The sequence below is a fragment of the Convolutriloba macropyga genome, chromosome 11, assembly GCF_964194025.1.
Source record: "Convolutriloba macropyga chromosome 11, txConMacr16.3, whole genome shotgun sequence".
NCBI classification, from domain to species: domain Eukaryota; kingdom Metazoa; phylum Xenacoelomorpha; order Acoela; family Convolutidae; genus Convolutriloba; species Convolutriloba macropyga.
The window spans coordinates 5,109,243-5,134,173 of NC_134478.1; the positions used below are offsets into that span (position 1 = coordinate 5,109,243).

The window sequence follows — 24,931 nt, forward strand, 5'->3', positions numbered from 1 at the left end:
TACAAGGGTTGTCTACAAGGGTTCCTTAATTTCTTATAGCGTAAATAACGATAAGGGATTTAAAAATTTAAATCGCCTTTTTTCTTGCTGAATAATTATTAGCGAGTTGTACGTGCCAGCAACTCTCGCCCACTAGCCCACTTTACTGCTTTTCCGTACATAGATAGCTAAATGACCGGGTTAGATCGCGGGACCTCGTGTTTGAATTCAGAGTTAAGTCAGATGAGTTAAGTTAGATGAAAATTTGCATGTATTCTTTTTTTAAGGAATGTTAGAGGAAAATATGATTTAAAATATCTATCTACAAAAAGCATCAAACAAGAACCAAGAATGAGGAATGGAGTTATTTTAATGAATGAGGTGAAAAGGTTGAAAGAGCACTAGTTGAATTAGTTTAAGTTACCTTTTCAAGCTCAGATAGAAGTGAGATTTTTAATAGTGAATTTGAACTTACCTCGTATTCAATATTCATGCTAATTTGAAATGTTTTATGACTTAGATTGTTCTTAAGTTAAACACTGACATAAAAAATTCAAGACAATACACTATCTCAATGAGTTGAGATTCAAACAAGAGATAGGAAACGAGAGTAGAGAATGATACCGCAAAATACGGGGACCTTAAATGATTCGTTATTGGTTACATCAAGTTACGACTATTTGTCTATAGTGATTGGTTTGAGATTTGAAAGCTTAGTTATAATAAAAAGAAAGCAAACAACCCCAATTGCATGAAAAGAAAATTCAGTTTCGTAATTCATTTCTATTCGAAGTAACTCCTAAGTGGTATATGTAAGAATCGATTTAGTGATTTTCAGATGGCTAAAATCTCGAAATACGTGTTTTGCTCGTTAATTGTATCAAATTGGACAAAGTATAGTTATAATTGTTATCGAGTAAGAAAAGAATAAGTTTGCACAGTTTATTAGCATAAAACACCTTAATAGGCGTGTAAAGAACGTTATTAAACAAACTAAAGTTTGCGTCGACCTATCAGAGATTATACATTTTTTTTTGGTAGAGGATTGAAGAAAACCAAAACCAATTTGAAAGACAGAACGTTTTGTTTTGGAGTTTCTTGCTGCCACAAGAAATCGCATACAATTTTCAAATATGTGTTTATTCGTTAGAGGCTTGGTAACTGTAGTTAAATGAATTTAAATTCAGTGTTTCTTCGTTTCTTCAACGCAGATTAATGATATGATAAATTCTACTTTCTGTTATTTGTTCGAAGTGAATAATAATTTTATTCTGTTGGAAGTCTAAAAGAAATAATTAAACTTCACGTTGAAATTAAGAATAAAATAAATGAGTTTTTTGTATACTTTAGTTCACCACAATTGGTTTCAACCACTTGAAACAGATTTTACTTGAGATACAAAGCAGCATCAATAAGAATGACAAAAAGTTCATTGGAATTTTTTTCTGGCCCAGAAATGAGTTCACCAGCACTTTCTCTGATGTTGTTATCTGGTAATTGCGATTAAAATTCAACCTGAAATGGGGATTGAGCTTTCTAATATTTTAATATCTCACTGCTGGAGACAGTAAATAAATTGTAGAACACGTGAAATGATCTGGCAAACAGAAATTGTTTCGCAGCATTTTTAACACCAAATTCATTTATGGAGGTACTCAATATTTCAATTCTTTTTGCTTTTCAATGAGTTATTTTTTCAATTTAGTCGCATCAATGTTCGTAATTTACAAGTTTGATAGCAGTCGGCCTGATTTTTAAGCAATCGATTATTTGTCCCTCAACTGATAAAAGGTATGACGGCCCATTGTTCCCTTCAACATTTAAGTGTAAGAAAATTTTTGTGCATAGTTTTTTTTCTTCGAGAGTCGAAAACAAAATTTTTATCGCTTTTCAATACTCTAGGGTAATCGACGATTTATGCTGCTTTTGCATAAAAAATTTCCAACTCTGAGATTTCACAAGATTGTTAGACCTATTGTCAAATAACATCTGGTTTTGGGGATCGCGTAAACTTCGTGATAAGTTGTTTAGATCATTAGTCGAAAATGTTTATGAGATCTTTGATATAAAAAATTGGATATCTTTATCTTGAGGAAAAGACATCTTGCAATTCGGTTAAATTTTAGACAACGCTTTTATTATAAAGGGTGCGGTTATTCTAGTCTTTAATTATAGCAAATAGCCAATAGGTATAGCCAAAAACATTTTAAAAATTTTGAAGTTTTAAAAATGGCGGAAATTATGTAGATTAACTCTAGAATTATTTGAAATCGATTTTAAATAACAGTTAATGACATGTGACCCCAGAAATATACCAAAGTTTTCTGCGTATCTCGTTTTAAACTAATTTCCTCCAGCTATCAATTCATGTTCAAACACAATCTTACAGTTTAATCAGATGAAATCGGAAACATTTTCCTAGAATTTCGGGCGGCTTGCAGTAGAAGGGAATAGCCGCAAAATCACAATTCTGACCTTCATATGGACTCAAAAGTTCACACATAACAAAAACCTTCAAACAATAACTTGCACAAGCAAATCGGCGATATTTAATATAATCCACTTTACCAGAAATTGGCTTCCCTTTTGAAATCTTCTCTTTTTTCAGCTCGTTTTTCAAAACTTGCCCAATAAACTTCCCAGTATTGGTTGATACAAACACACTAATACAGATTTTAGCCTCGGCTGTGCCGGACTTAGACTCTGTTGGGATAAAATCTATGGAATAATGGAAATCGTTCCCAATTGCAACGTAGTCCGGAACTTCAATTTGTAAATCGACGCCCATTTTTTTGCGGAACGCCGGTTCATACATGGAGAAGTTTACTCCAGGGTTAACTGCGGATAAAATTTTGGATTTTTCCTCAGATAAAGCTTTGATTGACTTTTTCCTCGTTGTAAGTTTGTAAGAGTCGGTTATTATTTCAGCGTTGGTACCCAAGACCTGTTTGGTGACAATTTTCTGACCAATTTTTCCTTCATCGAACTTGACCAGAGTTCCGAGGCCTAAGTCTCTCTCCCGTTTCCAGTAAGCAATGTCTGAGTTGATTTCTGTGAATAAATATACTGTGTTGTATGGTATCTGGAAAAGGGAAATAATTCCTGTATGTCTCAGCCTTCTGGGGGGCCATGGCTGAAGACCAAAAACTGAAGGTTCAAAAATCACTCATAAACTCTACATCAGTTTTTAACTGATTTTTGTTTATCAAATTTGAAACAAAATAGTCGACTAAAACAAAACTAAATTTACGGGTTAAAATTAATGACCAGAAAGTTAAATAGATGAAAAATACCTTGCTACAGTTTGCAATTTTCTCATTTTTTTTGATTTTCTCAAAACACCCTCCGAAATATTTTTAACCTGAGGTTATCTGATCGATGAAGATACTCAACTGCAAGACATGTCAAGAGAAAATATTTCTTTTTGTTATTCTGCAGTTTGTTTTGTCTATTTTACAAAATCCCCCTCAAGGATTTAAGCAAAATCTCGCCAGCATCTTGGAAAACTTCTGTGAGAACTAATCAACACCGTGCAAAGACTAACTGGTTCTCATCAAAATGACATTTCCGCCCGACCCGAGACCTCGACCTGGGCAACACGCAAAGACACTCTAGTTATTCCAAGTTCTTGCATGGAACATTATGATAACTTTCTATGCGCTGTGGGGTGAAGAGAGAAGAAGGTTTTGTTTAAAGAAAAATCAGGAATTAATTCCCTCAAGTGTGCCCTCCTTGATTGCTTTAACAGGTGTTGGACCAGCTATGGATGAATCGGCAGACATTTCCTGTGGGGTGGGGTCAACAGCCTGCCACCCACCGTACCCTAAAAAACATGCACATACAATTGATTTAATTGGAGGAAATATTTAAAAAAGAAAACAATGAATTTGTTCGAGTTGAACTGAAGGTTATGCTTGTTCGTATTTAACAACCAGACCAATAAGGAAAAAAATATTTGCAGAGAAAGGCAAGATAACTGAAGAACACTTTCGCCGAAGCAAACTAAGGTTAGAATGGAGTTAAACCAAAAAGTGAATTTCTGTATAAAAAGTGAATTGCGTATAAGGTGACATCTATAAACGTGACAGTCAACATTGATATTAAGAATTTGCTAGATGCTAACTTTCACATAGAAGACAGAAGTGGCCGTCACTGTTTCTAGGGCCTAATAATCAAAAGAGAGGAGGACAAGACCTCGATCTTTTAGTCAGATCTTTCCTCTAAATCTCTGAATTCTACTGTAAAAATCATTTTGTTATTCGCTCATTCTTGAGAAATTCATTTTTGGAACTTAGTTAAAAACGCTTTTATTCAGCCTGAGAAGTTCATAACCCATAACTTAATTATAATTTCACGGTAACAAGTAAGGGCTTGAGCGTAACTTTTATTTCACCTCTTTCAAGGTCTTGTCTCTCCATCCACACCTCAACCCAAACATGGAAATTCCAAATTGACTCCATGTTCTTAATAGACCCATCGTGCATTATTTCCCACTCACAAACACTGTTCCGGTTTGAATCGTGAAAAGAAAAGTTGTTCGTCACAGTTCGGCACGGGATGCCCAGGGTTCTCATAACTGTCACAAATATGGCACTGAAGACCCAGCATTGACCGTAACTGACTGACTTTCTGGACCTGTAGTAACGGTTTAGTATGTCAACTGAGCTGTGCCAGTGTTTAGGGTCATAGCCGCCAGTGTATGGCTCTTGCCAGCGACCTGCAAAAGATGCTGATTACACACTAAAAAAAAGTTCCGGTAAATTTACCTGAACCAGAAAAACTACCTGAACTTTTCAGGTGATTTTCAGGCAAGTTCAGGTAAAAGTTCAGCCAGTGACGCCTGAAATTTTCAGGTAAATTTCAGGTAAATTTCAGGTAAGTTCAGGTATAGTTCAGGTGGGAACAATTTGCCTGAACGATTCAGGTAAATTCAGGTGTTTTTTCAGGTAAATTTACTTTATTTAGAGTGTATATCTGGAAAATTTGCAATGTAATAAAAGCAATTTTTTATTGACTTCCCTTGCAGCCTATAACTGCATACATAAAAATTGTATGAAGAACATATGTCATTTTGTCTGATGATTAAAAAGACAAGCAGTCTGAATTCGGATGATGAAAATCTGTTTTTAGCATTTTGCCAACTTCTGAATGAATAAAATACAAAATAAAAAATAAAATATCTGAAATTATTTTTAAAAATTGAACTCCTTGGCACATTCATTACTTTTCTAGATGCTGGTGAATGGACTTTCCTGTAACTATTCGAGTTCACTAACTTTGAAAGCTATTTTCTTGCAGAAATGTCACGTTTAACATAAAGTTTTGCAATGACAATGAAGGAAAATAGTTGACTACAAGTAAGTACTGTTTTTGCTAACGGCCACAAGAAGAATTTTTAGACCATTTGTGTGTAAGTGTGTGTGTGTTAGATAATAAAAAAATACCAAAAAAACTTTCAAAATCTGGTTGAAAATTGTCAAACAAGTTAGAGACCATACTAGAATTTGACGTCATAGCCGCCAGTGTATGGCTCCTGCCAGCGACCTGCAAAAGATGCTTATTGTATCTGGAAAATTTACAAAAAATTAATTTAAAAATTTTTGGAAAACATTTCTCCTTAGTTTTGTGAAGAAGAAAAAAAGCTATCAAACACTGATTGTTAAAGGTGTAGCATTTGAATTTAATCCAGATTAATGCCAGTGTTTGCATGGTTTCTTTCAATATACTATCTCACGGGACCTCGAGCAGCTTTTTTTAAAATAAATCTTGAGTAGTTTTGAAACCTTTGTTGCGTGATGACTAGACGAGGTCCGAAAAACTACAATATTCACTAAAAAACATTGCCCCAACAAAATTTTCTTTAACCCAACCCATTTTAAATTTACGGTACAAAATTGCATTCATTCGGAAGTGAATGTCACAGCCAATCTTAATACATGTGTTCTTAAGTAATCCTTGTGAACAACGCTCACCTTAAATTTAGTTGACGGTTTTTGAAACAAAAGCGTTTCTTAAGCAGAGTTCACAACAAGGAAAATTTTATAGTACTTAGAGGAAGTTGTCATTAAATTTCAGGTTCTCAACGTAAGTACATTTAGAATCCACGTGCTTTGTAATTAAATTCCCTTATTAACCTAATTGAAACTATTTGTAATTAAGGGAATTTACACTATGTGTAATTAACCTAGTTGAAACTATAATTGAGACTAAGTGTAATTAAAAATCATGCTTTTGAATTTTAAAGCTTCATACATCGAGATTTCTTCTATTTAAGATAATTAAATTAAACTCTTTTTGAATTTTTTTCACAAATATTTCTGAGCTGTCACTGTGAATGTTAATTACCCAAAACTATTAAAAGTACTTATAAAGCTACGTTTCAAATTATCCAGCTAAAATGGTGAATAGATTTCACGTGACTTCTAATTACGAAGCGTTGTAAGCGTTGTCCACGATCCCCCCGTAGGGCAGCAAAGTACGCTTAGGGTCAAGCAACTCGTAATGTGTTCTTGTTTTCCGTCCTACAAATTTTTTGGCAATTGTTTTGAAATGATTTGAAATGATTTGAAATTGTAAGTACAAGAAAAATTCCACCCGAAGCCTTCTTAGGAGGTTTAATGTACTTGTTAGATGAAGCTATTCAACTATTTCCTATTTTTATAGTAATATTTTAATCAAGTGGTTCTCTCGTCTGCAACGTTCATAACAGGGAATTCAAGTTTTCTGGTGTTTCGAAAGTTTTGTTTAGCCATTTTTGGGTGCAGGGATTTGCATGAAGTCAATAGAAAAAATTGTACCACTACTTTTAATTTTTAGGTTATAATGACGGATCCATGGAACTTTTTGTGTCAATGACTGATCAAGGCTTTACCACTCGGTAAAACCCATTTAAGGTCGGAAGAGAACAATTACCACGGGCTCAAAATTATCACCTGCTTCAGCTTTTGGAATATCGATTTCTTCTTTTTATATATTTTTTACTCTTTAAGATGAGATCCCGGGCCGAGGAGTTTTCCCAAAAAGGGAACAAAGTGGAAAAAGTGTGAAAAACAAAGACCCTTACACTTTAATTCTCTCCTTATTGACGGTGGAGAAAGTGTCATTCTAGAAGTGTAAAAAAATAAGAGAAACAGTAGAAAAGGGTATATAAAAAAACATTATACAACAGTGGAATGGGAGACCCGCGAGACGCTCACGCACCCGGCCGTGCAGCCCAGTAAAAATACCAAAATTCATTCCTTATGGAAGTAAAATTACCTGTTATCACTTCCCCATCGCCAAAAGTAATACCCATGCATAGAGCTCTAGCAATTGCCACAGCGCTGCATTTAGCCGAAGTGCTCAAATTCGACTTATCCAGAAGATACAACGTAATGTCAAGAATCCGATGTTCGAATTGGCCGAAAAACCAGGGATAGAACATCAGTCCATTTGTATAAACACGGCCGCTCTCATTTAGAACATATTCTTGTCTCATATCTTCATCGGCTATGTAAACTTCGTCTTCGCGACACCATGGATTGAATAATATGCGGATGTCTTCACGGTAATCTTCACCATCAACTCGGATTTTAACAAGCCATAGGCCGATGATGCATTTAGCCGGTATTTGAAGGCTATTGTCGGAAACTTTTCCTTTTCCTATAAACTTAAACTTTTACTTGCCAGAACTTTCCCTTTTCCTATAAACTTAAACTTTTACTTGCCAGAACTTTTCGGTTATAAAGTTTCGAATAACATGCCTTTGATGTGTGAATGCGGTGTTTTCAAAAATTCGCCCAGTTTGTCAAATTTTTCAACAATTTCCAATTTTTAACGACTCGCATTCAAACATGAATGTATAATTCAAGGCCTTGAAATATACATTTACTTTGTTATTATGATCGAAGGGATACAATTATGGGTTAATTCTATTATTACACAAAATCAAATAATTAAAAAACTCGTTAGAACCAATGTCATAAAAGAAATCTTTCATCAGGTTGTTATAAGGGGTTAATTTAAGAACAATGAACTAAATTTAAAACAAAAATTTGAAGATGTCAGACTAGTGGAAAATTACGTTATAAAACGATAACATTTGCTCTAGTAAATATACTAAATAACTTTTAATAACGCGTCAATTGGACGAAACTTAAAAAAAGCCCAACTGATAAACAATTGCTAATGAAGGAAACTCATCCCTGTAATCGCTTTCGGCTAATTTGTCAATCTTCCACCCTGCACACTCCGGGTTTTCACGTGTCAAAGTGACCTCTATCATATATCGCGGGGGTTCAGTAGTACATTGGGTACTATATTTACTGGGAATATTATACAATTTGAGTCGTTGTATTTCGCCCGAAGTTGAAAACTTGATCGGAAACCCTCTTCTGACGATTAAGAATTGATCGTCGAAGATTGAAGTTAGGTGGTCGGTTCTGTTCTGGGTGAATTTCCAGTTTACAACCTGATCAGCACCCGATTTGCTTCCAGCGGGCGACCGGCTACTTCTCCCAGTTCTTCCACTTTTCCGAGTCTTCAAAATATATACTTATTAGCTGTATAGCCAGCCTATTTTGTGTTATCGAGCTGAGCAAGAATAGCAGGCATTTTGGAACAAAGGCGGTATTACTTAAATGTTTCAGACGCAAAAAACGCCAAATTTGTTTTGTACTCGGAAAAATAAATTCTTCTTCTTCTAAATGGCTCCAAAAAAGCAATGCACCTCTTAAATCTTGAATAATCAAGGAGGCTCGTTAATGTGCGTTTGCACATGATGTTCCGACCCTCGCTCATCTACATTTTTGACTAAACTGTCTTTTGACTTACATTTTTGACAAAAGTTGACAAAAGTTTGCCATTAAAAAGACTGTGAGAACAAACAGCAACAACAAGGAGAGCAAAAACAAAATTATCACGGCAAAACCTCAATATCTTACTTTAAAAGCACCTAGCAACAAAGTCAAATTACAATCAGACAAAACCCTAATTACAAAAATGTACTTTTTCCTAAATACACATCAGATGGGATTTTTGATTAATGAGACTAGGTAACAAGTTGACAAGAAGAAAAAATAATGAGGCGAAATTCAAATACCAATCAACACTTTTTGAAAGAAATAATTTCAGAAGTCTTAAAAATAAATAGCTTTTAACAAAATAATTCTCAATAAATTTACTAAAAAGTCACAATGAAACCAAAAGGACCTATCTCTGGTTAGAATTACCCATAGAAATGGACTAAAGATGCAGAAAAAACTCCAAAAATTACAAACAACATATTAAAAACATTGCGAAAACACAAATTAGTGAGGTACGTAAAATCGATAGCTATTATCTGATTTTTATGTAATTTTATTTTTTTTCTATTTATACTAATTCAGCTGAAATTATACTGAATGAATAAATAAATTCAATTGAGCCCCAATTGAAAATCTTTGGGATCTGTTTTTACGCAATTGTGCAAAATGACGAGAAAAAAGAAACAAAAATACACCACTCACATTTTATGAAAACTCATATTATCCAACAAACAAAACATCACTTACATCATAATAACATTAAACAGGTATATTTTTAAAATACAAGGAACTGTATGGGACCTCTCAATGATGAGAATAAGTTAAAAATTACAAAAACAACAACAAAAACTGAAAAAGTTCGAAAAGTCATTAAAAATCTTAAAAATTTATAATATCAGAATCTTTAAATCTACTCGCAGTGACATCTGACTCTTGAGTGACATCATTCATTCCACCCTCAATTACAAGTTTATGGGACCGGTGAGCATTTTACGGCCACCTAAAGAATAAAAAAATTGGCAAAAAAATCAAATTAGAAAAAATGTGCGAGAAAAGTGTCGAAGCCCTTAGAAAATGAATTTTTCAGTAAAAACTTTCTACTTTCCATTAGTTTTTTCACAGTAATGGCATTCTTCTTTTTTAATTTGACTCCAAAAAATCAAAGAAATACTTTAAAAGCACGATATTTTTGAGAAAACACGTAGTATCAACGCCAATAAAATCAACAGCTTTCAACGGAAGCTAATAACTACGCTAAGTTGTGCCCTGATGAGACAACAAGGATGTTTTTAATCCGTAAGTCATCAATAAGACATTGCAAAAAATCAGTGACGATGAAAACAACAACACGTATAGGCAAAATCCAAAAATTAATTAGAAAAGAGCGAGAAGAAAATGTCGAAGCCATTTAGGCCATAAGTAATTACTGAGACTGACTTACAGTTCACGAAAAGTGGAAGTAAGTTCAAGATCGGTAAGGTTCAATTTTTTTTAAAAAAAAAGTTTTAACAGCCATTAAATTCAATAGCTTTCGACGGAAATCAGTAAATACGCACAAACGGAGCGTGGGTTTCGATTGAAGGACAAGAATATTTGTCATGCATAGGTAATCAATAAGACATCACAATAAGTCTTATGACTATGGAAACAACAACAAATACAGGCAAAAACCAAACATTCAGTAGACAAGTGCGAGATGAAAGTGTCGAAGCCATTTAAAACATAAGTTTTTTCTGAAAACTTTATCCATGATCCACTGAACGTCTCCTCTAAGCCAATGGGAGCTATCAATCTCCGGATAACGTCATAAGATTTCAAGAGGAACCAATAATAAGAAAATATTCATTTTTTTTTAAAAAAAATCGAAATTTTGTGGCACTGAAGTCATACTAAAAATAGTTAGAAAATAAAACCGCTAGCCAGATTAAATTGGGTTACAGTAGAAAGAAAGGGGGTCCTTACATTACCGATAATGACTTAAAACTCACGAAAATAAGTATATGATTGGTTAATGTTGAAAAAATTTCTCGAAAAATCATATTTGAAGTCGTAACAGCCATTAGCTGTCCACTGAAAGCTTTAGATAGGTTCACTTATCATGGATGCTTTGTTTATAATTCCCGGAAGCAATGAATTGACTTAAAAGTAGTTAGCACGAGAATGTTGAAAATTTCGAATTGCTAATGCAATATCTTTATCTTCACCCAACCTGCTTTTTGTCAAAACATGGTAGATTTTTCAAAGCTATTAAATAAATTTGCCTTATGCCACAAAACCTAAAATTTTTTGAAGATTTGAGCAACTAGTTTGCCTTTTTGGTAGTCAATTTGTAGTTTTCGTCATATGATCCTGGCCTTTTATTGGACAGAGGTTCCGGGGAAGATCTCTTCTCTGTGATCATTCTTCCTCTGATGTCTTCTGTAGCCGAGGAGTCAGACTTCCTAAGAGGACCTCCGGGACCTCCTGACTTTTTGGACTCTGAAATCATTTGGTTGAAACAAACGCACTCGATTCAAACGTAAATGTCGTCTAAATCGGAATGAAGTTATAGCAAAGTATAGTAGTGATTTGTATTAATGAATTAGAATTTAGTTTGAAACAAGAAGACTCGGTGATGTGCGTACGCACATAATTTTTGGACCCAGCTTATGCACAATTTTGGCTTAATTGTCTACCAAACGAGGAAGAGATAGAAATCCTTCAAAAAATCTCACATACTCATAATAAATAATTGGTCTATAAATACAAAAATTGCTTCCAACTCAAATTACTTCGGAAAGTAAATAATGTCACATCAGAGGGCCAATGAGACCTACAATTATTAAGACTACGAGACAAGACAAACAAAAAAAGAAAATGGAAAAAATAAACATTTACATCTAAAACTCAATGTCTACTTTTTTTTTGAAAAAATTGCCCTATAACAAACTAGCGTCAAATAAAACTCAAACTAAGCAAATCAGTTCTAACTTCACTAGAAAAAACAAGGGACCAATCCGTAATGAGACTCACTAACAAGTAGACAAAAATGATCAAAAACGGCAAGGTTAAAAAATATGTTCGTCTTTTTAAAGCAAATATTTTCAAATAAGAAAACCATTAGATATCAATTTAAATTTAAATAGAGAGATCGTTCATTCCTCAATATAAAAATATTGCGACTTGTCATTATCCAGAATATGTGCGCCCAAAAAAAAACAAACAACAATTTCAGACGAGAAACAGAAAAAATCCCATTTAATTTTGCAAGAAAACGGAGTCGATGCCGTTAAAAGCATATTATATATTCATTAAAAATAAGATAGATCTCATCAATGCGCGTTCTTCGAGCACCAATAATGAGATAAGTTACCTCTGAAAGAGGAGACTAGATAACAAGTATTTAAAAAAAGATACATTTTTATTTTTCGAAACTAATCAATTTGAAACACATAACAACATTAGCTGTCAACTGATTCCTTAAACATGTTCATGTGTTTCCAGATGCCATTGACATCTGTCATTATTCAGTATATTTAATTCATCTACAAGAAAAACGATAAAAAGATAAAATTCAAAAATCAAATTGATTTCTTGCGAAAAACCGGTATCGAAGCAATAAGAAAAGTACGCATTGAACTAAAGACCTTACATATGTTCAATTTTGCATTTTTTTCTACAACAATGATGTGATATGCAAGCCGTAATTATTGAGACTAGGTAACAAGTAGACCAAAAAACAGCAAAGACAAAACACAAAAAAAATTGCAGCATAAAATTTTTACATCTAAAACTCAATGTCTATTTTTTTTGAAAAAAACCCAATAATAGTCAAATTGGCTTCAAAAAAACATAAAGTAGCAAAATCATTTCAAATTTCACTAGAAAAAACATGTGACCATTCCTTAATGAGGCACACTAACAGGTAGACAAAAATCAGAAAAAACGCAAGGTTAAAAAGTATGTTCGTTTTTTTCTAAAATAAATATTTTCAAAAAATGAAAACTATTAGATATCAATTAAATTTTATATAGAAAAGTCTTTCATTCCTCAATATGAAAATATTGAGACTTGTCATTATCCAGAATATGTGCGTCCAAAGAAACAAACAACAATTTCAGACGAGAAACAGAAAAAATTCCCTTTAATTTTGCAAGAAAACGGAGTCGAAGCTGTTAAAAGCGTGATATATTCATTAAAAATAAGATAGATCTCATCAATGCGCGTTCTTCGAGCACCAATAAAGAGATAAGTTACGTCTGAAAGTGTAGACGAGATAACAAGTATTTAAAAAAAAGATACATTCTTGTTCTTCGAAATTAATCAATTTGAAACACATAAAAACATTAGCTGTCAACTGATTCATTAAATATGTTCTTGTGTTTCCGAATGCCACTGACATCTGTTATTATTTCAGTATACTTAATTCATGTACATGAAAAACGATAAATATATAAAAATCAGAAATTAAATTGATTTTTTGCGAAAAACCGGTATCGAAGCAATAAGAAAAGTACGCAATGAACTAAAGACCTTACAAATGTTCAATTTTGCTTTTTTTCAACACCAATAACGTGATATGCGAGCCGTAATTATTGAGACTAGGTAACAAGTAGACCAAAAAACAACAAAGACAAAAGACAATACAGAAAAAAAATTGCAGCAAAAAATATTTACACCCAAAGCTCAATGTCTATTTTTTTGGCAGAAAAATACCCAACAACAACGTGAAACTGGCGTGAAATAAAACTGAAAATAAAAAAATCAGTTCCAGTTTCACTAGAAAAAACATGTGACCATTCCTTGATGAGACTCACTAACAAGTAGACAAAAATGATAAAAAATGGCAAGGTTAAAAAAAGATAATTTTTAAAACAATTATTTTTAAAAAAGGAAAACCATTTGCAATCAAATATAAATTAATACAATGCTCTTTAATTCCACAATATGAAGATATTGTGACTGGTAATTATCCAGAATTTGTTGTACCTTTAAAAAACAAACAACAAATTCAGACGAGAAACACAAAAAACCCATAAACTTTTGCAAGCAAGCGGTGTCGAAGCCGTTAAAATCGTAATCTGTTTCGTAAAAACTAAGATTTTTTTAATGTGTATTCTTTGAACACCAATAATAAGACAGCCAGCAACTGAAAAATATGACTAGGTAACAACTGGTTAAAAAAATACCCTTTAATTTTTCGAAAACAGTGAAATTGAAACACATAAAAACATTGGCTCTCAACTGAATCTTTAAAACGCTTCCTTAAAGCCAGTGGCATCTGTCATTATTCAAAATAATTCATTCATCTTCAAAAGACCGATAACTAGACAAAAATCAGAAATTAAATAGATTTTTTGCGAAAAACCGGTATCGAAGCACCCTGAACAATAAGCAATGAACTAAAACCCTAGTTATGTTCAATTGCGCCTATTTTCAGTAACTTTATATGCAACTTGTATTTATTGAGACTAGGTAAAAAGTAGACCAAAGAGAACAGCAGAGAGCAAAATCAAAAAAATAAGTATATTTAATTTCTTAAAACATTTGATTTCAAAGTCATGAAAAACTTCAGGTCTCAAATAAAACCAGTAAAAAAGTTCCTTTGTTTATCAATAGGAGGTTTTCTAAAACCTGCAGTTGTCAATAATTTATCTTATGACTACAAAAAAAATGACTAAATTAAGACAAAAACAAAAAAATTCCATTAGATTCTGCTAGATGACGGTTTCGATGCTGTTAAAATCATGATCTTTTCACTGAAGAACAAACAACAATTATTAAATTTTAATTCATCAGAAGAATGATATGACTTGTCTCTGCTAACTTTAAGCTACAGGTCGACCAAAAAGAGGAAACGTGTCAAACCTCAATAATTATTTTTTCATTTTTAAAGTATGTATCTTTTAAAGTGAAAACGACTAAAAATTTCTTACTAAAAAAACTAGATGGGTTTCCTTGAAGCTCTCTAGGAAGCCAATTGGACCCGTCATGTGTACTCTTTGATTTGAATTTTCTTTCTGCAATTGCCGTAAAAAGCAAAAAAGGCGAAAATATAATAAAAACACCGACTGATTACAATCCGATTTTTTTTTCGGGCTCACAAAATAGATTACACCAAAACTAGCCTTGCTTATGCCGTTTTTACGTCAGAAACCTGCACTTTTCCCCAAAATTACGGGTGGTTTCAAAAATGTCAAAATATCAAAAATAAACGATGCGTTTTGCATAATTACCCAATTAAATTATCAAAAAATAACAGGAAAATTTTTAATCTAAGAACACTCTCAAAGGATCCACGGTTAAAACTAACCTTGTGTTAAACTATGCTTGGTGTTAACGAAGATTGTGCCAGTAGTTTTTAAGTTTGTTAATCCGGCAAATTAAAAAAAGTGCACTAGAGGAGCTCTTTTCTGTACCATTCTTTTTTGATGAAATAAAGGCTGATTTTTGAAAAATTTAGCAAAACTTTTAACCAAAAAATTGGATCCAACAATTCATTAACTTGTGTTTTTAGAGGTAAAATCAACAATACAAAATCAAAGATAATTTAGTTATATATTCTACGGTGGATGGGCTTTCTTATGATATCACTCACAACCCTCTACGATGAATATATCGATAGGCCAAAATTGACTGACCAAAAAAGCCCGTTTGAGTATATAGTTCCTCCCCCCACTAAATAGGGTCGGAACAATGAGGAAAAATTTTCTGATATATAATTTAAAAAATATATATGTTGTAACAAATATACTTCACTCAAGGAAAACGAAAGAAGCTTATTCGACTAATTGAGTTGCTGCCCTGTTCTATAAATTGGCACAAAGGGACAATCTCCGCAAGACAAAAATTTGAACTTCTCAGAAATATATCTACAAAAAACTTATTCGCTACCAGATGAACAACTGACAATTTTATCCTTCGCACTAGCTGTCACAATAAATTTAATTGTGAACAAAAAAGGATGAAAATAAGAGTCACAAGATCAAAACTAGGAGTCTCGAAGAATGGGTTTGGTACTAGTTGCATGCATTTATTTCACAGTAGCTTAACTAAAAAATTTTACCTTTTAAATTCTCTTGGCTTTGTTTCGATCTGCTGAGCCCTGATCTGCAACATTCAGGAACTGTTTCTTTGAAATTTTTAATTTTTCAGTTTAGAACCGGATTTTCTATCTCAATAACCCAAAGTTTCATTATACTGTAATGGAAGGATGTGAGGGCGCTGCTCACTTTGCCGACTGTGAACAAATTTACAATTTTTGTATTTTAATGAAGCTATCTGAAGGAAATAACTTATTTTTTTCTCACTGATTATGATTTTTATGGCCTAGTAAGAGGTGGGATTATCTGTTAGAGTATACACTCTAGAAAGTAAGTTGTGATCATAAGATGGAGCTTGAAAAGATAGCTCAATATGAGAGAGCAAAGTAAGACTCTCGTAATGCGGACCAGTTGGCTCAGTGGAGAGCACCGGATTGCAATCAATTAAGAGATTGTGGGGTGGCAGCCCGCAAAGGTTCCAAACTTTACTCTCACTATAATGGTGTTGACATAGAATCAACATAACAAGCAATTATAGATGATCCCTTGCTGATCAAGATAACAGGAAACAGTTCCGATTTGAATTACAATTATCGAACGCGCGGAGCAAGGAAGACAAGAACTAACCGAATAATAATTCGCACTAACTGGTTACAAATAACAGATATCAATGGAAGGACTTTTTGAGCCCATTGTGTTTATTCCGATACAAATTACAAAATCTCAAACCAAATTTGTAAATCACGTGCATTTTTGTACACGCACTGTGGTCCTGAATCAGTTCAAGTTTAACTTACAGAACTTAGACTAAGAAACTCTCATCAAAGAAGAAATTTTGATGTTCCTGAAATGTAATTAATTTTGCAAAAATAGTCGATAATACACGATCAGCATTCTTACTTTTTGTTTGTGATTAAGACTTTCGTTATTGCTAATTCTTCATTTCGATCCCGGATTAGATAATTAAGATCGGGATGGAGTTGATCGGTTTGTGAAAAGTTAGCAGATGGAATTGAGACGCGCTGTAAATTCACAAGTTTAGAAAAATCGAGGTAAAAAATATGTTTGGCATTTTGTTCATTTCTGGCGAACTCATTTTTCACCTAACTGGTTATTCCTGTAACCAGGTTGTCAATTGAAGTTCTCAGCATTTTAAACACACAGTTTGCTAAAACTTTGTCTCCGCTTGTGAATATAAAAGCCAAATCAAAAACAGATATCAAACCAAAGGGAGAGAGAGAGAGAGAGATAAAATGTAGCCAATCGTGGGCAAACCAATGAAACCAAACATAAACCGACTAATGTTGGAAGAATAGATTTTGAACTACAAGCGAGGCAAATTAATTCAGGGACTGTAGCCTATATAAAATTTTTTATGGGTGCAAAAACAGTTGCCCACGATGGTATTCGAACCACGGAACTCCCTCTACTTCACCAGAAGCACTGTTCACTCGACTATCAACCGGACTTGAGTCTCTGAGCATTTCAGCGCCGAACCAGCACATTTCAAGAGTAAAAACTTTTTTCAGTTCTAAAACATTGCATCTGTAGAATATTTTCTGTTTCTTTATGTGCAGTTTTTCTTCATTATCGTTATATCGAGGTCATAGAGTTCGCCCAGGCTAAACTAATCCAGTACACTCTTAAAATTACGTATACCCAAATCTAAGTCTTACTTATTTAGCTCATAACTGGTAATTACTATGGTAGTATACACACTCTTTTTACTTCAGCTAGTTTGTAGGCAATTACCACAAAGCCCATTTAGCTTAGTAGTTACGACTTGCTACGCAAATTAAATGTTACAAGTACCCACGCGGAAGTTCGAATTGCATATACAGCAAACCTTCTTGGCGGGAGTTAAACTGAACATACATTTTTCATGCTTTAAGTTTTACTAAAAAAATGAAGACTAGCCAGTGTAAATTGGGATATGAACAGAGTACTGGCCATCCTAAAAACAGAATGTCTCTAGACTCATTCAGCGCTGATTTGCTTTGCCACCAACCTCCGGGAGGCGCTTCTGTTTGCTATACTGCAATCGGTTTTATTTTAGCAACAAGCTCAAGCTTTACTTCGGAGTGAGAGCAATAGAAATCACTCAAAAATGAAGAACGAAAGCGTGACAAAAGTCACTTGAGAAGTCAAAGAATGTTCCAGAAGGAAAGCGCAAAATGGTTAAGCAAAAATTTTGCATAAAAATTGACCAACGCGTTTACAAAAAATTGCTATGAACTTCGTTCAAGAGCAATTAATAAGGAGGCTTTCTACTAATCAATATTGGATTATTATTTCATAGAGTGATTTATATTAACTGCCAGAGACAGAGAATAAAGTTTCCAAAGTGACTGAAAGCTAATCCTTTACAAGATTTTCAGCAGCTCAAAGAATAGTCCTTTGGTTTTCAAAATCTGAGTAAATATCTTCTAGAGCTGAGCAACGTCCACCTCTTTAAGGATAGATTGAAATTCAAGTGTAGATATTTTATTTGAGGTCTTAAAAAGCTAGTTATAAAGGTCAATAGTTACAAAAAAACGCAAAACGAAGAGCGCACTTCAAGAAAATGTTTCTTGGTGAACTTTTTCCTGTAATATTGATAGTTGTTCTATAGCTAGAGGGTGCCCAATTAACAATAAACCCTTCTTGAGGCTCACAAAAATTAACGTCATGATCTTAAAAATCACAAGGATCACCGTAAAAAAATAGTGACAATTTTGCAAAAGGGGCGCTACTGACACTGAAAATCCAGTAGATATCAGGCCCAAAAAATCTGCAAAAATTAATTCCCTTTGGCTGATTTTCATTTTTTTGTATAAATTTTAAATTTTTCTTCAAGGTAGAGGGTCTCAGAACCTGAGCAGAAACGCTTTCACGCAAAAAAATGGCCTAGCCGAGAATTGAATGAAGCGACACTCTTTGCTTCATTTGAATGTAACGTCATTTAAATCGATGGAATAAGCCCAATAGTAGGGTTGCTTTAGCAAAGGAAGGCAAATTAAGTGAATTTTTCAAGTTCACTCAAAGAATTTTGCTGACTTTTGAACAGATGCCAGACAATCTTTTCCGATAGCTAAATATTTTTTAAGTGTTCTATAACACCAACGAAGAGTGTTTTGTCTATTGACAATATTAAATCCTTCTCACTGGTAAAAAAAAGAAAAATTGCGGAGTTTTCCTAAAAAAACTCCACAAAGTTCCTCAAAATATCCGCAAAATTTCTACTAAATGGTGAGAATTGCTATTTCTTTAGAAAATCGGCCAAGAAAAGCGCTAATTTTGCGCTGCAAATTTTACAAATTAGGTTTTTATACCACATGCCGCAGTTTACATGAAGAATCGAGTTTTGCAAAAATGGATAAATTTTGGGCAAATGAGTGTTTTTTGGTTAATTTCTGAGCTCAGAAACAGTTCCTAGGAGTATTTCTGGAGGACTTTGTGCCTCCGACATTGACATCGGATCTCTTCGAGTCCTCGAAAGATGTCTCCGGTATAGCCTGCAAGTTGGCCTGTTTTCGGTTCCTTGGACTGGGTGACTTCATTTTCCGTTCTGCCACACTGTCTGGAATTGGAGTCGGACTCTTTGACGCATTCTCCTATTTCGATTAAACATTGAACATTGATTATCAAAGCATATACATAGTTTATTCACATAATTTTTATTTTTTGATACGAAATTCTAGAATCTCGCGACATAGATCTCCAATAAATTGTGGAGCTGAACAAGAAAACCTCTTCCTGTAATTCACTTTTGATTGGCTAGAATGTAACAACAATAAAAGACTTTACCATGTTTTATTTTGTAGCAGCCCATACTTGTGAAATCTGATTTTAAACTATATTATTCTCGCTACTAATTTTACTGACAATTGACTAGAGTTAGAACACTAAATTACGTTCTATATTCTGTCTCCGTATTATCTAGATTCAGACGTTTCTCAAGGGTCCACAGTTGACATGTTCAGGTGTTGTTTCCTTTTTATCTTAAGCCGAAAAAGGAATTGCGAATTGCCACGAGAACTTAGGATACTAAGCGAAACTGGAAAATAGCACAGATCATGGAAAAACCTTCTGTCTAAGAAACACGGCTGAAGCGAAGCTTAGTTTGCATCAAATGGCCCCCAACCGTCGAAGAGTGTTAAAAAAACTGTAAATCATTTTTGTTTTTATACCCAGCCAGGATTGTTCGTACTGAAAGCCCCCAAGAGCACCAATACTGATCCTCATCTGGAACAAATGTTAATTGCTTAGCACCAAAACAAAATTTTTTCAAAGCATAAGAAGACAACCTTTTGCGAAAAAATAGGTAAAAGATGGACGACCGAGTACCAAAGCCTGTTTTCTTGGACCTTAGAAACAAAATTGTCAGTACTGAGCTATCACTGCTTGATATTGAAAATTGCTGAAGCAGAAAGATCAAGGCCAATATTGTATATGACTCAACAGAATAACAGATTCATGGAGAATTATCCACAGGAACTCCGATATACTTTCGGGCCTTCTCAAAAATTAAGTCCATTTTTTCACGTTTATACTCAAATTTTGGCCATATTGAGTAGACCATTTCTTGCCTCATAACTGTTTAACTCATATTAATAGCCGGGGATACACTAACTCCCGAAAATCGATACGAAAGGTTTGTTATATGGTGAAAAGGTTCTCTTCAAAGTTACTCACAGTTTCACCGGTCATGTTTTGGCTCCGGCTATGAATCAACTCACCTGCTCAAAAACGCAATTGACGTAATTCACTGTGTTACGTAAAGGGAATCAGCACTGAGTTAATAAGATTTTAAGCCCTGAAGCTTAAATCAATTTAATCAACCAGTGTGGTATTCATTAAAAGATCCCAAACTCTCAACTGAATCAATCAAGTAAAGTTATCTATCTTTACCATCAGCATCAGATTCTCCCGCTCTTGACTCTCGATTTTATATCTCCTACCATTCTGCTCACAAGAGAGACCAACTTCATTTCACATCAAATTCAGCGCTCCCTCTTTCTATTACTCAGGTTTGAACTCGTCTATGACATCAAAGTTATTATGGAATTTCTAAAATTCGGCTCCCACAATAAACAGCAGTGATGAGTTTCTTCTTCTTAGCGAATACTCGAATGGCAACGCAAAAGATTGCTTGAACAACACAATTTTTCAACCAGTGCTACGGAAAAAGAGACTCTCTAACTTATACCTTTGTTTCCATATCAAAAGAACAATCAAATGACCTGAACGCCTTCTTTATACTTTGCTGACATCAACAATTATACCATTTATTCAATCGTTCAAACTCTCATATTGATTTAATAGGCCTATTTGAATGCTTAAAGTCACCCTTCTGTATGTGTGAAGCTATTTTTCGGCTCCCTTCTCCCGATATGACAATATCCTCCTCAAACTTTGCATGTTGTTTCGATACTTCACTCTCTATGATCTGGCAAAAAAATAGTCATAAAAAGGAAACAGAAATTTTCCTTTTCGTCTCATCTCAATGGTATCAGTTTCACTCAAGAGATCGAATTTAGGCCGTGTAACTTCCACTGCTTCTTTCAACACTATTATTCTCCCAGAAAATTACTAAAGAACTGCCATAGCGGCTACCCACAAATACTCAACTAATTTAACTTTCCCAAAATTTTAATTAGGTGATTATAAAAAAATTACATTAAGAGATTTTGGGATCAGTTTAGATTTCGAGAACCAAGATAGGATGCTAGTTAATAAAACCACAGTAGTCTCAACTGGAACTGGTTTCCTATTCCCATATCCCTGCGTTTTCAAACTCTGATGAAGTCTCCTCAAAGAAAGAAAAGTCGATGGTGAGTCCTTCCGCGGATTACAACATCAGCGAAGCGCCGCTTAATATGTAGAAATTATTCGTATTTACCGTTCAAAGAGATAAAACTTACATGGTCCTTTCGTTCTCGTTCATTTTTTGGTTTTTTTCCAAACTAATTCGTCCTATAGGCTGTCTCTCCTCTTCCTATGAGTGACTTACATCAGTTTCTTTCATTTTGAACCTCAATAAAACTCAGTGCAGCAGCCCTTCAAGCTTAAAAAAAATCTTCCATTTTATCACAGCTTATCAAATTCAAATGAATCGCACCACTTACCACGTTACGGATTTAGGTCTTTTAGTTGAGCAGGTATTTTTCACTATCAACCTTTAGGGAAATCCATCATTTTAGTACGAGTTCAAAATCGTTGTTGATCCCTCCTCAACCAATACTTTTATATTTAGCGCGAATGAGTGAATTAGCAAGAATTTATAGTTTACCTGAAGACCTAATTAATTTCGCTCATATACATAATTCAGAAGACGTGGACAGTCGCCTATGTGGTCTCAGGCCGCGACTCCTCTTCCCAAATAGAAGAAAGGACTAATAAACCACTTTCTTCCCTTTGCACTTAGAATTACCCAATATTTTTCGTGGCTCTCTCTTTTACCGATTACTAGTCTTTGCTTTCTCTAGCATCCTGTATGAGAAAACAAAAGTTTCTTCTGGTAATTAGAAATCGAGAACCAGTGGGGGGTTTGAGAGGTTTTAATCTAGATAGAGGTCAAAGTTATCATCATTTATCCAAATCAAGTTAAAAATGAAATTATTGTAAGTGAAATCCTGAAAGTCCCTTGAATGTTCCGATTAAATAATCATTTTTTTGCCCTAAACTACTACAAAAGTCTCACCATTAAACTCCATTGTCGAGGAGGGGGTTGAGTAGCACTCTGATTAAGACTCTAGAAAAAATGCACATATAAAGCCTACCACCTTCAAAGTAAGTAATTTGGTTGGTGAAAGGCGTGGTGTGCAAATGATCAGTCCAAAATCAGGAGCATGGCTGTCACGCAAGACAATCGGAACTAGTTAACTCTTACATCTGGGAAGCCATACTCAATGTCCTCACCTGCGCTGTAAGGAAGCGAGAGGAAAATTCTACCGCTAGCCTGCTCCACCTGTCGCATTTGCTCTTCGTCTTGCGTCTACTACGTCAGGACATTGTATTTCATAAAGATCGTTCTCCTCGGAATCTGAGACTTTGGCCTCAACTCTTTCTCGTGTAATCCATCAGGATTCTCATGATCGGGCAAAAGCGACTTTAAGGGAAACAAACTCTGGGCCGCTACCCGTTAACTCCTCTTTGAAATGCCGTGCTGATTTCTTGCTCGGTGTAGGACTATAAAATCGAACTCCTCAAGCTTCTAAATCATCCTCAATGTAGTTCAAGTTTAATTCTGGCATAAAAAGCATCGTATACTGGCATGGTTTGTATTCGGGACAAATGGCAAGCCTAATTAATGTTTACTACCAATTCAAGGATTGGATTACACGCAGAGCCTCCATTTGTCGTGTTTTCGGGTTATGGAATGTTCCATTCACGCCGATTACGTGGCCTAGGTACCCCATTCATTTGAAACAATTCACACCTCTTTGGCTTCAATTTTAGATAGGCGTTAATTAGCGTCGGGAACACTTCTTTGAGATGCTTTCCGTTATCCTATGGCGTTTTGATATATGTCAGTACGTCGTCCAGAAAAAAGGTCGGTTTGGTAAGAGATCTTCTAAAACAGCTCGATCATGAGTTGTTAAAAAACTGCTGGCGCATTGGAAATACCAAATAAAATTCTGACATTTTCGTACAAGCCCCATTCCGGTGTCACAATAACCGTTTTTTGTCTTAAGTAAGCATTTACACATAGCGACCAGTGTCCACTTGAAAGATCTATGGAAGAGAAACGAATTTACCCTCAGATCATCAAACACTGGGACTAAGTTAGGTATCAGATAGGCATCCTCAACTGCCACCTTGTTCAGTTCCTTATAATCTACGCAGCGCACCTCCAGTCACTGCCTCTCTGCTTCTGCAGTACAAATAGTGCACTGTAAAGGCTTCCAAATGATTGTATCAATACCCTTTCTTACATATTTCAGATTTTTTCATGAGATTATGGGTTTCCTTGCAGGTGAGATTCTATGTGGGGGCATTTAATTTGTTCACTGCTCCCCGTTCCATTTCTATGCTCCACAACATAAGTTGATCGCAGCTCAGAATCGCCCCAGATAATTACGTCTCCATATTCGATTATGAGGTATTGCAGTGCTGTTCTCTGTTTTTCTTATACTACTGGGGCCCACAAACTCAAAATGAGCTCGGCCGTTTTTAGAGGTGATACCGGAGAACTGGGCACGCCTCCGACGAGCCTAATGTTTTTGGCCTTTTGGCTGAATGGTGGTTCTTCTGACCTACAACCTCACTTCTAACTGGTGGCGTCTCCTCATACTCGCTGATGTCACATCCCACAATTTTGTCCCTCTCACTATCATCTTTCTAGATACTCCCGGAGGCCATCTTTTCTTCAAACCTGTGTTTGTTCCTGCTAGCTTGAAAGATACTTGCTAAGCCGTTGCCCACTCGAAACACGTTTTCTTCTTGATCAAATAGAATGGTTTAGCAATGCTAGCAAAGCCCTTAATAGAAATCCAGTGTTAATTGGCAAATGCAAGAAAGGAGCGAAAATCCCTCACCTTTTTGGGAGCGAGTCATTCCTTAAAGTTTGACGAATTTTCTGGTTGGGGTATGTTCCATTCACACCGTTGACCCGGCCTGGTACCCGAATTGCTGTGGAAACAACTGACACTTTGACCTCAAATTTGGATTGGCATTACACAGCGTCAAACATTTTTTTGTGATGCTTTTCGTAATCCTATGGCGTTGTGATATAAGTGAATACGTTTTCGAGAAAAAAAAGGGTTAGTTTAATAAAGGGTCTTCTAAAACAGCTCGTTCATGAGTTGTTGAAAATCTGCAGGAGCTTTGGAAATACCAAATCGCATTCTGACATCTTTGTGCAAGCTCCCATCCGTCGTCAATATCCGTCTTTTGTCTGTAGTCAACTTAACGTAACCGCCAGTATCCACTTGAAACATCTATTCAAGAGAAAAAAAATTTCCCATCAGGTCATCGAACACTGGGACTTAGTTAGTCATCGGATGAGCATCAATAAGTACGATCTGGTTCAATTCTTTATAATCTACGCAGCGCAACTCAAGCTGCTGCTTTTCTGCGTCTGCAGTACGAATGATGCACTATACAGGCTTCCAGAAGATTGTATCAATACTTTTTCTAACATATTTCAGACTTTTTCATGAAATG

The 24,931-nt window shown here is 34.8% G+C and overlaps 2 protein-coding genes across 3 annotated transcripts in view; both read right to left on the reverse strand.

The window, feature by feature from the left end:
• LOC142349909 (AP-3 complex subunit mu-1-like) overlaps positions 1-24,931 on the reverse strand; it is a 378,054-nt gene that overhangs the window by 346,363 nt on the left and 6,760 nt on the right. The window lies entirely within an intron of this gene.
• LOC142349022 (protein-glutamine gamma-glutamyltransferase 2-like) overlaps positions 1-24,931 on the reverse strand; it is a 35,460-nt gene that overhangs the window by 5,229 nt on the left and 5,300 nt on the right. The window contains exons 3-10 of the mRNA XM_075400424.1: positions 19,196-19,377; positions 15,808-15,851; positions 11,074-11,240; positions 8,163-8,497; positions 7,237-7,595; positions 4,373-4,696; positions 3,696-3,802; positions 2,398-3,061 (exon numbers count right to left, since the gene is read on the reverse strand). Coding sequence (XP_075256539.1) covers positions 2,398-3,061; positions 3,696-3,802; positions 4,373-4,696; positions 7,237-7,595; positions 8,163-8,497; positions 11,074-11,240; positions 15,808-15,851; positions 19,196-19,377 — 2,182 coding nt within the window. The remainder of the gene's footprint in view (positions 1-2,397; positions 3,062-3,695; positions 3,803-4,372; positions 4,697-7,236; positions 7,596-8,162; positions 8,498-11,073; positions 11,241-15,807; positions 15,852-19,195; positions 19,378-24,931) is intronic.